The sequence below is a fragment of the Abramis brama genome (assembly GCF_963993115.1).
Source record: "Abramis brama genome assembly, chromosome: 2".
NCBI lineage: Eukaryota > Metazoa > Chordata > Actinopteri > Cypriniformes > Leuciscidae > Abramis > Abramis brama.
Window position 1 is genome coordinate 25055743 of NC_139964.1, and position 14682 is coordinate 25070424.

The 14682-nt window shown below is 36.0% G+C and overlaps 2 protein-coding genes across 4 annotated transcripts in view; one reads left to right on the top strand and one right to left on the bottom strand.

Moving 5' to 3' along the window:
- The window catches only part of LOC311077898 (B-cell receptor CD22-like), a 77867-nt gene that overhangs the window by 3949 nt on the left and 59236 nt on the right, over nt 1-14682 (bottom strand). For all 3 annotated transcript variants that reach the window (XM_084106543.1, XM_084106541.1, XM_084106542.1), the window contains 2 exons: nt 1540-1884; nt 1040-1285 (listed from right to left, as the gene is read on the bottom strand). In XM_084106543.1, coding sequence (XP_083962669.1) covers nt 1040-1285; nt 1540-1884 — 591 coding nt within the window. The remainder of the gene's footprint in view (nt 1-1039; nt 1286-1539; nt 1885-14682) is intronic.
- Nucleotides 7638-9061, top strand: LOC311069622 (baculoviral IAP repeat-containing protein 2-like; the record flags this gene model as incomplete). Its single annotated transcript, XM_084092906.1, has 1 exon — nt 7638-9061. The coding sequence occupies one exon, from the start codon at nt 7638-7640 to the stop codon at nt 9042-9044; it is 1407 nt and encodes a 468-aa protein (XP_083949032.1). The 3' UTR covers nt 9045-9061.

A 14682-nucleotide genomic window follows, 5' to 3' on the forward strand; every position in this document is an offset into this window, starting at 1 on the left:
TTATGTGAATTATATAACAAATTAGATTATGGAATAAAAGCTCCTGGTGTGACAGGTGCATTAGAGCTACAATTAGCATCAAGCTTCATTACACAATTTAAAAGGTTAATATTACACTTTTACTCAAAACTCACTTTAAACAACCACTGAGTTTTTGTATTAACTTCCGATCGCGATCTAATGTGGATTTTAATAATAATGATGTTGAAATATGTTATTTTAGCCTTTTATATGCATGTATCGTAATCGTGTGTTTATTAGCTTCTTGTTTCACGTGTAGAAATGTTTCTTTGGGTTTGTTCTTCCCGGAGCAGAACGAGGAAGTGTACAGGACAGTGTCATGCAGAAGAGCAGAGAATATGGTCACGTAAGATGATTGACAGCTGTACAGCGAATGAGAGAGCGCTGAGATCATAACTGACGCAAAGCAGAAAGAGGAGAGACAGAGTTCGCTCTAAACGCTCTTTCAGCTCTTCAGATCACATAATTCAGTGGGAAATCAATAGAAATGGTATTCTGCATGACGAAATATTTTGCAAACATGAGAATAAATCAATATTTCTCCCAACATACGCACTTTTGGACTAAGAGCCGTAACAGATGCTGTTCAGTGAAGCTGTGAACACAATAAACCAGAGCAGACGTGACTGAATATGAGTGTGTTTTTATTCTGTTCAAAATATCAAAAATTACAGATCGATTACTTTGCACTCCTGACATAAATTAAATTAAGAAATGAATGTCATTACAACCTAGTTTTATCATAAACAGTGGTCAAATATCGAAGCTGGAGTCTTTAATCTTTCTAATGATACTCAGTTTGTCCAGATCAAGTAAGAGTGTTTTAACGTGAGGTGAATGTTGAACAACAATAATCTGGGGCCGTCTGAGATCTTGTAAAGGGGTTAATGTCTAATAAACAAAAATGTCATGCAGTCTGTATGACTGGTCCTGAAATTACCAAACAAATCTGAACTAAATTCTGAATAATCTGTGAACTATTTCACTAATATTAATGAATCATTCAGTTTGTACTCACATTCAACATTAAGATGAACAGGAGGAGAGATCAGATGTTGATGTCCTGTAACGCCACACCTGTAGTTTCCTTCATCAGAACGACTGACTGACTGCAGATGAAGCTGATTCTCTGTTCCTTCAGTTATTCTCTGTGTGTTTCTGTACCAGATGAATGTTGTTTGTTCAGGCAGAGAGCAGCTGCTTTTACATGTCAGAGTGACTGAATCTCCCTCTTTCACACTCTGCTGTGTCTCCACCTGCAGGTCTGACACAACAACAACAACAACATCAAAAACAACAACAACAATAACAACAACAACATCAACATCATCATCAACATCATATTCACTGTCATCACATCATCAGCATCATGGTGATTAAACTACAACAATAATATTAAAACACTAAACTGAAGCAGTTATAAAATAAACATGATGTTTCTGTGGCACAGATCGTAGTTTATTCAAAAGCTAATAAAACATTTTCTGTGTTTTATTTCTGAGAGTTCACTAGTTTTACCTGTGACATCAAGCCAAGATCCAGGAATCACTGTCCATCTTTTACTCTGATGATCTGTAAATCTGCAGTAGTAGATGTGTTTATCAGCTTCTGTTACATTCATCAAAGTGATGCTGTAAGTGTCTTTATCTTCACTCAAACACTGAATCCCTCTTCTCTTCTCTGGATCTGAACACAGATCTGGTGATTCTCCATAAGCTACAACAGGTTTGGTCCAGAAACCTTCTACGAGTTTATAACTCTGAGTATGTGTTAAAGTACAGGATATTTTCACTGTTGATCCCTTTAATGCACAAACATATGAAGGGCTGTAATTCACTCCCCAATCCCACAGACCATAAACCCCTGAAACACAGAAATGAGGAAAATAATTAAAGAGGCTTTCAGCAACAAACACAGAAATCTTTCATTGGGTTCAAGTACGTGGTAAATTTCCAAGAATCAGCATTTCCCCTAAAAGTGATCGGGCAGATCAAACCGTAAGTCGTAGAGACTTGAAACTTTGAGGGCTGGTAGTACCCACCCCGTCTACAACGTCACCAAGACTCGCCCCGATCGGCCTGACGGGGGCGCTACAGTGGAGAAAGTACGAAAAGTACTTCGGATATACAGCTGGGTCCTTTAGAAAACAGGCGTAGCCAAGTCTACCCAAAAGCCTATTGTTCCTAAATGAAAACTCAGAACTTCGCATCATTAGGTGAGCACTTGCAGCACACGCAACTTCTTTCTAAAGAAGCATGCAAACTTTAATTCACATCGTATTTCCATCTATGTTCTAAGTAATTTAATGCTTGCTAAATAAAACATTATAACTTTTTAATGTATGTGTAACGAATGTAAAATTAGCATTATTATTTTCACTCAAAATCTCCCCTTTTCTCATTAGAGAGAGAATATAGGGCGGCTTCTGTCACTTTGAGTGATTTATTGTCCTTAAGCCCCGCCCCCTTTTTGACCGTGGGAATATTCCCACGCTTGCTCCACCCCTTTCTACCCCCTCCCTCCCACCTCCAGACAAGTCACGTGACCGTGGGAATTTTCCCACGGTACCCTTCCCTACAATCATCCCCACCCCACCCCACTTCTGAACAGGTTATGTGACCGTGGGAATTTTCCCACGATCCACATTAAAACGTTAAAACAACATGTATTAAAATTATATCATGCAAATAGTTCTATTTTCTAATAAAGTTAAATAAAGTTAAAATACACGTCTTTGGTGTTCATCATACATTGTAAAATGTTAAAACATTAATGAAAAAGTTTAAAGTTTATCTTAAAGCTATCAAAATGTATTAGTATTAAGACATTAAACAAATATTAAAACATATCAAATGCGTAAACACATGCGTACATTTTAAAAACTGACTTACGTTTTTACAATTTCACTTGTTGAAAGAAGAACAAAAGTCTTATCCAACTCAGCGATCTCCAAAGTTTAAAGATGTGTAAAAAGATTCCCTTGTGTAAAGTAATATCCTAGGAGCTCAATGAAACACGTCCATACAGTTACATCCCAAAAGTTAGACTGACAATAGCTACCGCTGGACACTGACCAGACGTAGACTCCGCCCCTAGACACCGCCCACCCCTAGACACCTCCCACCCCTAGACACCTCCCACACCAAGACCCCTCCCACATCAAGACCCCTCCCACATCAAGACCCCTCCCACATCAAGACCCCTCCCAAGCCAACTATGTATTGGGTAACAGATCAGTGAGTTGTTTTTAATTAAAGAAAAGCTTTGTTTTCCACATTCATTTAAAACTCTTTAAAAACAATATATGTATAAAGTTAAAATGCAATGGTTTAGTATTCGTACATTTTACGACGTTATCTGAAAAAAGTTAGAATGTGGTCCTTCACATACAGATTTAGAAAACCGTTCAAAACAACATCAACAAAAAATAATGTGCAATCATTTTAAAACAAGTTCCATTTGATACATCACTCATCGTAGGTAGACGCATGAATGAGTATAGATCATGTGTAAACCCGAGTCTCAGCCCCCCTAACACTAAATAACATTTATAAAAAATAATAGTTGTTTAAAGTTTAAAGTTAATTCATGTTTTAGTTAAGTTATATTCACTAACTTACTGATTTATTCACTCTTTGATAAGATAATCCACCTCACCCAATGGAGAAATCGATCATTGTTTGAGAACAATGTATGACACACACACACACACACATGTAACACTTTCACATACAACTTTAATAATAAAATAACTTTAACTTTAATAAAATGACACAGACCTTTAAAATACAAAGGTGTATAGGCTAGTATTTAAAACGCTAGGCCTATCAGAAAAATGTAGACAAGCTAGAATGTCTACACGTTAAAAACAACAACAAAAAAGTCAACGTTAAATAATTTAAAACAAGTTATAGGGTAGAATGCATTTCACAAATGAGTTTTAAAGATACCGGAAAAAGAAATGGTAAATTATATTTTTAAACAATGTTTCAAACGTGAGCATTTAACATATCGAACAACAACCGCTAAAAATACATAAAATGAATAATTTTTAAGCAAAACTTTTTAACATTACAATTCACTATAAACTTTTGTTTAGTTCTTAGCTAAAATATATATCTTTCACTGTCCCGCAAAGCATCCATGTGCTCGGAAAGCAAAACATGATTGAGAAATCGGTCTGTGAACCCAAGTCTCCGCCCACCTAAAAACTTCGCCAAAGCAAATACACATGTGCAGAGGTATAGCTACAGATTTAAATCTTGGTAAAAAGGCTTAATCAAAACAACATTTTAAATTTTTGTACATTTAATTTAATTTAGTTATTAATCCGGTATTAGATCTTTCTAGCCTAATATTGTTTGATGTGTTATGCCTAGATAACGAAACATGTCCATACATGTTGTGTTCGAGAAAAGTAATATTGATGTAATCTTTGTGAGATCATACCCACAAACGCAGAACTTTGTGTTGGGTGCTCCACTTTACTAAAAGAAAATATTATGGAAGTCATTTTCAAACTGTAATTATACCATATTTTATGTATTAATAGTATGGTTCCATGTTGCTTTAAAGTTTTGTTTGTTTGTTATTAACTAATACCTTTTTTTTAACTAACACTTCAACATCCTGCACAAATTAAAGAAACATATGAGCTAAGGAGGTAAAGATGTACATTAATCCCGAATAAACAGATAATGGAATGTCCACAATCTACAGTATATTAGTTATTCTCATACTTGCATGTGTGTAAATAGTTGTGCTTAAATCAACAACTTTATACAGAATCACACGTGTCCAAAACATCCATGTAAGATTCAAAAGACCCAAACCTCTAAGAAAAGAGGCTTGAAAACCATAGTTTATTATAAATTCACAAAAGCATGCAAATGATGACCCTGTTTTACATTTTGTATGTTGGACCGTATGTTTTAGGTGAAGACTTTTCATTGAGAGCTGTCTATAGAAATAAATGACAATTAAGAATTTAAGTGATAGTCTTTCTGTTTGACTAAATTGATACTTCATTTAGTGCAACTTTTCCCTCTATGAATTACACAAAGTGTATGCTGTTTTACACTTAAACTATTACAACAGAATCACATCTGACTATTGCACTGAGAGAGGCATATTCATCCAAGCTCGAGACTGTTAAACAAAGTTCCACACTTTGGTAAAACCTAAATTCTAGAGGTCAACTGGGTTAAAAGTAAATGCATCATGAGTCATTTAAAACAAATACAGAAAAGCCACTATAGTGATCAGTTTTAGCGTTTGAATTGACATTTTACATATTACACTGTTTACATCTTGTTTTTGTACAGTTTTTGCAACAAAGTGTATAGTCACAGAGCGTGGTCAAACATGTTCATATAGGAATGTATGAAAAACATGAACAAATATTGCATAAAGAGAATTAAATGACGGTCCTTCTAGTATGAGAGTGTTTAAGACTAAACAAATCATATTTATTTTAGAACATCTTTCTGCTATGTCTACGAAACATTGACGTGAAAGATGAGTATTACACTTCAAACTCGTCTAACTATTACACTTATTTTGTTATTATTACACGGTTATTTTGTGTGTGTCACTAAACAACATGGTTAAGCTAATGAATTACAGTTGATACGTGGTATTTTTACGTGAAAGGAGGGAAAGGAATATTTAACATAAAAATAAAAATATTTTAACCTATCGTCAATTTCAATTGTTTGATAAATCATCTAACAATCAACATTTATATGTAAAACAATTAGAGTTGGCTAGAATTAGTTGCATTAGAGCAGGATTCTTGTTTATATTGAACATTGTTATTGTACCGCATGTTTAACAGCGCTATTGTCGTCGGCCTCATCAAAGTTCACACAGTTTTCACCGGAGCATACCGACTCTGAAATAAGACCAAGTATTAGCACGTAACATTTTGGACACCTTTGTTTTTAGGCATCTTTGCATTTCTTCTGAAACACCCTGTTTTGAAATTGTTTAACAATTTTTAACATCACTAGCGTAACACTTATCGTATTGTCGGGTGTGATTGTAATGTTTTGTATGGCGTTTTCTTTACACTTTCCCCCGGATATTTGTTTCCTACAGTTAGCTGTAATGTTAGTGAACTCTAGGTCTTCTCTTTGTTCATATACGACAGTATTCACATGAATTGACTTGATTTGATAAAATTATGGTTTAAACCATCATCTTCACGTGAGACATTTACATTATATTATTATACCGTCCTAGTTTTTAAATAGTGCTAAAATGTATATTTTACATTTTAACCTTTATACAGATATAGAATGCCGCACAAGGTTCTCTGACATATCGTGTAAAATATCTATCTAGGTATGTTTTTAAAAATACCGCGAAACAAAGACAAGGACACATCTTTCTATAAGCGACCCTCAAAATCTGTGCATACAACAAAACACATGTATGTGTACAATGATTTATCAGAAAATTACTTTTGTTTGAAGAAAAACTTAAATCAGCTGGTGCTTGATAACTATTGAAGCTATTAAACACCCCTGAATTCGGTAATGCGATATTGATATCACGTTTTAATTTTAACTCAATACATTTGAATGCGTTAAAGGTCTATGAACTTTAACATCTTAATAGTTGGTAAAATGAACTTAAAGCCTATAGGCAAAATGAAATACATCCTAACTACTTTCTACATGCTTGTTACAGATCTTATGACGTACAATTCACCCATGCATATGTTTAAAAATATATGTATATATATATATATATAAATATTTTGGTTTAATTATAGACATCTCTCCGGTGGCATATGCATAACTTCTCCATGACGCTACTTCTGATTCAATGTGGCTTTAATCCTATACAGCGGTTTACGGCGTCATGATGACAACCCCTCCAGCGGGGCGGGGTGAGCTGTTGTCCTGATAAATATTTCAGGACTTCGCACACAACCCCGGTTTGCCGGTATATCATTTTCTTCACTACTTCAATGTATACTCAAAATTATAATGTTGAAATAAAAAAATAAAAAATAAAATAAAAAAAATTACAAACATTTCTGTTGTGTTAATGTCTGAGCTCATAAAAATAGTATTATACATAATAATAATATTTAGAATAGTTAAAAATACTACATGATTTAAAAGATTAAATATTTCAGAGATCCTTGTAAAGAGTTGCGGAATGTTTTCTGCATTTTAATTACTGTATCCCCGAGGTGGCAACCATTTCCATACCACGCCTGGATGCGCTGTGCCACGGACCACAGAGGCACATCGCGTCTCTGAAAAATGTGTGGTGATTTTTCAAATGATACCACTAATTTTCCTGCTGTGTACAGAACAGAACAGAAGAAAGGACATTTTGTAGTGTTGAACAAAATTCGATTTTATTCTTAGCATCGGTTCCTGCATCATAGAGGGAGGAAGCACATACCCCCTACGTCGATCTTCTATCTGTTCAGGAGTTCATTAAATTTTTTAATAAGATTGTGTTCTGTCATGGACGACTAGACACTAGTCATGGGATATCCAGCAGAGAGAAGGGCTCGAGTGGACACACCCTGTGTTTTCCCCCGCTTCGCAACGTAGCCATCCTACAGCCCTGTGACACCCTTAACATCGACCACCATGGTATCTGTTTCAGGCCAAACGGAGGAGCGGGTGGGTTACTTAAACCTGGATATGTCTCACCAGGATATGTCTCACCAGCGACCTCCGGCTTGTCACAATCCTGACATGCGTCGGGAACAGGAACGCCTTGACACCTTTCAGAATTGGCCTCTTGCTACAGTAACTCCAGCCGAGCTTGCCAAAAGTGGTTTCTACTACCTTGGTCAGGGCGACAGAGTGGCTTGCTTCAGTTGTGGAGGCCAGCTTAGCAACTGGGAACCGGGAGATCGGGCAGTATCAGAGCACCAGAGGCATTACCCCAACTGCCGCTTCGTTCGAGGTGACCGTGCAGATAATGTACCTTTATCTGGCGGCGACCTTTCCAATGTATCTAACTCGGCAATGCAACAGTGTGAAGAAAGGTTGCTCACATTTGTCTACTGGCCCTCAAGAATAACTGTTCGACCAGACCAATTGGCTAAGGCTGGTTTTTACTATGTTGGTCGTCGTGATGACATGAAGTGCTTTTGTTGTGATGGTGGACTCAGATGTTGGGAGCCTGGTGATGATCCATGGGTAGAACATGCCAAGTGGTTTCCAAGATGTGAATACCTGTTGCAAGAAAAGGGCCAAGAGTTTGTTCATCAGATTCAAGCAAGATTTCCAAGACTATTTGAACAGCTATTGACTAATGGAGACAGCGACTCAAGAGAATTTGTTGATCCAGCTGTTGTACACCAGGGTCCTGGAGAAGACCGTTCAGAAGATGCAGTGATGATGAACAATCCTGTGGTGAAGCAAACTGTTCAGAGCAAAATTCTCCCAAGTGGAGAAAATTACAAAACCGTTCAAGAGTTGGTGTCTGATTTACTAAGTGCAGAAGATGAGAAGAGAGAGGAGGAGCGAGAGCTTCTTGCTGAGGAAATGGCATCAGATGGTTTTACTTTTCTTAAGAAACATCATATTGTCATGGCACAGCAGCTAAAAAGCGTGCAGAGCTTAATGGACCATCTTCTAGAAGAGAACGTCATCTCACAGAAAGAGTATGACATTATTCGTAACTGCACTACAGTCAAGCAGCAGACAGGGCAGCTCATTGAGTTAGTCCTGTCGAAAGGAAATGCAGCAGCAGAGGTCTTCCACAACTGGATCAAGAAGAATGATGTCTGCCTGCTGAGAGAACTGATGGCCCAGACAAATGAAGCTGCATCACCGAGTCAAGATCTTTCACACTTGCCTATGGAGGAACAGTTAAGAAGACTTCAAGAGGAGCGCACATGCAAAGTTTGCATGGATAAGGAAGTGAACATTGTCTTCATCCCCTGTGGTCACCTAGTTGTGTGCAAAGAATGTGCGCCTTCTCTGCGCAAGTGTCCCATATGTAGAGGATTGGTCAAAGGCGCTGTCCGTACTTTCCTATCATAAAGTGAAGACATTCATCATCCAAGTAACAACAGTTTTGGATGTGCAAATTTACACCAACTCTAATTGTTTCACATATAACTGTCGATTGTTAGATGATTTATCAAACAATTGAAATTGACGATAGGTTAAAATATTTTTATTTTTATATGTTAAATATTCCTTTCCCTCCTTTCACGTAAAAATACCACGTATCAACTATAATTCATTAGCTTAACCATGTTGTTTAGTGACACACACAAAATAACCGTGTAATAATAACAAAATAAGTGTAATAGTTAGACGAGTTTGAAGTGTAATACTCATCTTTCACGTCAATGTTTCGTAGACATAGCAGAAAGATGTTCTAAAATAAATATGATTTGTTTAGTCTTAAACACTCTCATACTAGGAGGACCGTCATTTAATTCTCTTTATGCAATATTTGTTCATGTTTTTCATACATTCCTATATGAACATGTTTGACCACGCTCTGTGACTATACACTTTGTTGCAAAAACTGTACAAAAACAAGATGTAAACAGTGTAATATGTAAAATGTCAATTCAAACGCTAAAACTGATCACTATAGTGGCTTTTCTGTATTTGTTTTAAATGGCTCATGATGATGCATTTACTTTTAACCCAGTTGACCTCTAGAATTTAGGTTTTACCAAAGTGTGGAACTTTGTTTAACAGCCTCGAGCTTGGATGAATATGCCTCTCTCAGTGCAATAGTCAGATGTGATTCTATTGTAATAGTTTAAGTGTAAAACAGCATACACTTTGTGTAATTCATAGAGGGAAAGTTGCACTAAATGAAGTATCAATTTAGTCAAACAGAAAGACTATCACTTAAATTCTTAATTGTCATTTATTTCTATAGACAGCTCTCAATGAAAAGTCTTCACCTAAAACATACAGTCCAACATACAAAATGTAAAACAGGGTCATCATTTGCATGCTTTTGTGAATTTATAATAAACTATGGTTTTCAAGCCTCTTTTCTTAGAGGTCTTAAAATGTCAAACTGCAGTGCCCTTAATGCACACTAAACCCACACTATCTCCAATACTGCTTCATAGTGTTATTCAAGGCTAAGCGTATCCCAGCATGCATTATGTTCGGAAACTCATGTGCCCTGAAATCGCAAGATGTCGAGGAAAACATTCCACCGTAGTTTAAATTAATTAGATGCATATAATTTGGTTGTAAAAATTTGGTTGTTTTTTTGGTGTAAAGATGAGTCTGGTGTGTGTAAAGATGAGTCTGGTTTGTGTAAAGATGAGTCTGGTTTGTGTAAAGATGAGTCTGGTGTGTGTAAAGATGAGTGTGGTTTGTGTAAAGATGAGTCTGGTTTGTGTAAAGATGAGTGTGGTTTGTGTAAAGATGAGTCTGGTTTGTGTAAAGATGAGTCTGGTTTGTGTAAAGATGAGTCTGGTGTGTGTAAAGATGAGTCTGGTGTGTGTAAAGATGAGTCTGGTTTGTGTAAAGCTGAGTCTGGTTTGTGTAAAGATGAGTCTGGTTTGTGTAAAGATGAGTCTGGTTTGTGTAAAGATGAGTCTGGTTTGTGTAAAGATGAGTCTGGTTTGTGTAAAGATGAGTCTGGTTTGTGTAAAGATGAGTCTGGTTTGTGTAAGCCTATTTTGTACAACATTTCCAATTTGCTTCTGTTAGTTACATAGCGACTACTGAACAGACATGTAGAAGTTTATTTTTAAAATGCAAAGTATTGAAAATATAATAAATAAAAGCTTCTCAAAAGTTCTACACACACTTGCAGTCTTCAGACCTACTTGAACACTTGGGCCAAATAGAGGAAATACGTCATGCAAGTAGACATTTTGTGCTTTCACAAAAAAACACAATGCGAACGCATATCAAACACACTGACTTGTTTTAGCAGTTTCAATGTAACGGAAATTGAACTAAGATCATCTAAATACACTTTTGAGGCCAAAGCATTTCAACAAACATTTGGACTCAAAATCAACTGAGTGACTGTAAAATCTGTTTATTATATAATTCATTGGATGATATCAGTAACATGGAGGCTTAAGACTCAATACACAATAAGCAAAAACACATTTAACTGTGACATATTCATATCTAATAGGATGCCATGTCACACTTTAGAAACACATCACCATACCCTGATAGCACACGTACATCTCAGAGACGTCTATTTGCTGTCCGTGTTTTCATCTGGAAGACATATGTTTTAGTGTTATAACGCTTTGTAAATTATGATAAAATGTTAGTTGTAAATGTGGTCATTTTGCTCTGAAAGGTCAAAATACTGGAACCCAGCAGGCACAGTACGTCAATATGACGTCAGGAAGACGTTGGACTCCAACTAATTCAATTCATATTTTGGTTGAAAATGAAAGTCAGGTTGACGTCTAAACTCAACGCTTGTTTGGCGTCAAGCTCCAACGTCAGACAGATGTTGAATTTTGGTTGGAATAAGCACCACAAAAAAATGTGACATGCATGGCAGCACATTAAATCTGTGAAGATCTCAGCAGAGGAGTAAACAACTCCTCAAACAGCATTACCAGCTTCACTTATTACTAACCAGACTGACTATTTAATTTCCGTTTTAATGAAATCAATAGTTGTATCCATGATGGTGGTTAGCGTTTGCTTTAGTTGGACTCTTGACCCTTAACTTTTTAGTATAATTTTTTTTCCGGCTGCTATAATTGTGTTTAATAAGTGTTTATAAAGCACATTTATTGTGGCAAAAAAGCCTAGAGAAAATGAGATCAGGTGATGTTGGCTGTTTATTGATGATGAAGTCATCATCATGTAATTTCCTGAATCCCTGACCTTAGAGTCTGAAGTTTTGATTATATTGGACTTGTGTTTTTAATTTTGTTTTATAATATAAGCCATTTAATTTTACAGCATGAAAGCAATGTTGTCTATCAAATAATATAAAGGATTTTAAAAACATTTAGTGCATTAAACTTTTTCCTCTACATTATTACTTGGACATACATCAAGAATCAGTGTATGACTCTCAACAATGGTGACAATCAATGAAATGCTTCATGCTGCAGTGCATGCTGGGTACCACCAATCAAAACTCACCCATATCTCCCAGCATGCATTGCGGCTTTAATAAATTATGCAGCTGGATTTTTTGTAGCTTGTTTTATGCTCAGAGTTGATCTGATTATCTGGATATTTTGTTTGATTGTCACCATTGTTGAGATTCATATGCTGTTTCTTGATGTCTGTGTGTGTCTTAGTAATGCCATAGATTAAAGGTTTTTGTGCACTAAATAGTTTTTAAAAAACAAGTATATTTTTTGATAAACAACACTGCTAGGTATGCTGTGGAACAAAATGACTTATATTATGAATAAAACAATATTAAAACCACAAGTCCTATATGATGATATCGCCATCATCAATAAACAGCCAACATCACCTGATCTCATTTTCTCATGGCTAGTTTAGCTACAACACATTTACTTCATAAACACACAATTATAGCAGCCAGAGAATTTTTTATATTAAAGAGTCAAGGGTCAAGAGCACAACAAAAGCAAACGCTAACCACCATCATGGTGACTTTAAAATACAAAATATGATTTCATTAAAATGGAATTTAAATAAAGTAAATCTGGTTAGTTTTAAGTGAAGCTGGTAATAAGTGTACGGCCATGCATTTCACCTTTTTGTTTGGTTTATTCCTACCAAAATTCAACGACTGCCCAACGTTGGAGCTTGACGTCAAACAAACATTAGATTTAGACATCAACCCGACTTTCATTTTCAACCAAAATCCAACGTCTGACCGACGCTGTAGTCTATATCCTGTGCCTGCTGGGAAGTGAAAATGAATCCTAGTGACTTGAAACTCAGTTTTAACAAAGTCAAAGTCTTTGGTTTTACCAAATTTGCATAAAACACACTAACCAGATCAGACACTGTTAACTAACAAACAGAGCAATTCAAGTTGTGTTGTTCTGTTCTGTCAGTTCTTTCCATTTGTAGCAAAACGTGGCGCGCTCAGTAGCGACGGGAATAACGGGGAAAACAACCCAAATAAAAAGGACACACAAGTACGTTCCACTTAGAAATAGACAGAGGCGTGAGTTTCCGAATAGAAATAGTAGGTTTTATTAAAGTTACAATGGTTGGCCAATAGTCATTTAAGACCAGTACTCAGCACCATTGCCAGCGGTCGAACGAGAAAGCAACAAAACAGAAATGAACAATAATAATTGCAGGGGGTTTAGGCTTTCTTGTTGAAGAACGGGCTGGTGTGACAGAAGACCCTCACGAAAAGAAAATATATTTCCCAATATATGAATGATCAATATATTAAATGATATTTGAACAGTATATTTGAAAATATACAGAATAATTGTGTTAATATTACATTATATTGAATAATAAATAAGGAATTGCCACTTTTCATATATTGCAAAATATGTGACAATATATTTAGGTTTAGGTTTAGTTTATTTATATCAGGACAATGTGCAGTTACATTAAAAAGATGGCTGCACCAGATTTAGCACTATGCTAATTTCCATCTGTAGTCCTACACAGTTGAAATTACATAACAAAGTTAAAATTACATAGTAAAGGCAATTAACATATAAAAAAATATATATATATATATATATATATATATATATATATATATATATATATATATATATATATATATATATATATATATAACAAAGACAGTTAATACAATATAAAAAGGCAGTTTACAGAGAAGGTACAATATACAAATATAAAGTGCAAATTACCAAATTGTGTGCAAAATTAGCTAGTTGCAATGTTACAAGGTGCTAAATATATGGAGTGCAACAGTTTATATTTTTTATAACACACAAAACACAATACAGTGTAAGAGCCATCAAATGGTACCCACAAGGCTATCATCTGATGGCCAGATACCCGTCTGGTACTTTTAGTGTGAACAGGACTGGTGGTCTAAAAGCCCGTCTTTGACTGTCCGTGAGAAGCTGTAAAAATCTGCATTGTTCTTTAGATTGTCTGGAAGCCCATTCCATTCTTTGATGGCTTTATAGGAAAAGGCTGATTGAGAGAAGGCAGACTTTCTTTTGGGTACATTGCAATCACCCCTGGATACAGACCTCAGCGCTCTGTTTGTTAGTTCAGAGCGTAGCTGTACATATGTTTTTAAAGGGGGTGGGGCAGCATCATTAAAGATTTTATGAACCAAACGGATATCAGAATACCTAATCAGGTTGTCAAAGCTTAGTATACTGTACTTTTCAAGTATATTGCAGTGGTGGTACCGCCGAGGCTTTTTATCGAGGATTTTCAAGGCCTGATTATGTAATGATCTAAGAGGGTTTAAAACAGTTTGTTTAGCTTGAGACCATGATGACATACAGTACAATATATGCGATATAATCATGGCCTGGAAATACGATTTTGCTGCTTCCAATGATAAAGTCCTCTTTATATTTTTTTAGTAACAACGAATCAAGACCCCATGAGTCCTTTGCTCTCGAGTTAGAGAGTGATGTAATAACTTTGTTGACCTTGCCTTCATTTACACATTCAAAGTCCAGTACTTCCACCAAAGTGGGTTGTGGTCCTCCTGTGGGACCAGCGGCCGTGGCCCCAACAATGGCTGCAGATGGTGTTAAAAGCAGCTCTG